Source organism: Acanthisitta chloris, unplaced genomic scaffold (genome assembly GCF_000695815.1).
Source record: "Acanthisitta chloris isolate BGI_N310 unplaced genomic scaffold, ASM69581v1 scaffold13094, whole genome shotgun sequence".
Classification (NCBI taxonomy): domain Eukaryota; kingdom Metazoa; phylum Chordata; class Aves; order Passeriformes; family Acanthisittidae; genus Acanthisitta; species Acanthisitta chloris.
The window spans coordinates 2,490-3,369 of record NW_008667763.1 but is presented as its reverse complement, the minus strand read 5'-3'; the positions used below and the strand labels follow the sequence as shown (position 1 = coordinate 3,369).

At 45.8% G+C, this 880-nt stretch overlaps 1 protein-coding gene across 1 annotated transcript in view; it reads left to right on the top strand.

Annotated features, from left to right (window-relative positions):
* LOC103800281 (growth hormone-regulated TBC protein 1-like) overlaps window positions 1-880 on the top strand; it is a gene marked incomplete at its 5' end in the record, with an annotated part of 17,549 nt that overhangs the window by 15,447 nt on the left and 1,222 nt on the right. Inside the window, 2 exons of the mRNA XM_009072654.1 lie at window positions 276-448; window positions 557-742. Of these exons, the coding sequence (XP_009070902.1) occupies window positions 276-448; window positions 557-742 (359 nt within the window). The remainder of the gene's footprint in view (window positions 1-275; window positions 449-556; window positions 743-880) is intronic.

Genomic DNA, 880 nt, shown 5'->3' with positions numbered 1-880 from the left:
GGCTGCCCCAACCCTGGCAGTGTTCACAGCCAGGTTGGATGAAGCCTTGAGCAACCTGCTCTGGTGGGAGGTGTCCCTACCCACGGCAGGGCAGGAGTTTGGAAGCAGATGATCTGTAAGGTCCATTCCAACCCTTAAATTCTATGATTCTACTTCACCTTGGGATTCCCAGGCTCAATGTGCCTTTGAGCCCTCAGCCGGCACAGGACGTTCTCTTCAGTTTCACGAACAGATCGTGTCCACAGATTCCTGACTTTTGGTTTCTCCTCTCCAAGATTATTACAGTCCTGCAATGCTGGGCCTGAAAACGGATCAGGAAGTCCTCGGAGAACTTGTGAAAATGAAAGTTCCAGCTGTGGCAGAGCTGATGGAAAGACATGGAGTCATGTGGACCTTAGTGGTGTCACGCTGGTTTATATGCTTGTTCATTGACATTCTTCCAGTAGAGGTAATTGGTAACATCAAGTTCTCTTGCTGCACACTCATAATTATTTCATATTACTGCTTTAGCAATAATGACCTACAGAAGCTGTAACAATTCTCTCCTCCCTTGCAGACTGTGCTCCGAATATGGGATTGCTTGTTCTATGAAGGGTCAAAGATCATCTTCCGTGTGGCCTTGACACTGATTAAGCAACACCAAGCTCTGATTTTGGAAGCCACGAATTTCCCTGACATCTGTGAAAAGTTCAAGCAGATCACCAAAGGAACATTTGTAACAGAGTGTCACACCTTCATGCAGGTAACTTCTTTGCAGCTTCTAGTCATTCCAAATGAAAACCAGGACTGACTTACTGAGCAAAAGATGGAGATAGGTAGGAGAAATCATAGAATCAACTGGGTTGAAAAAGACCTCCAAGATCATTGAGTCCAACCCTAC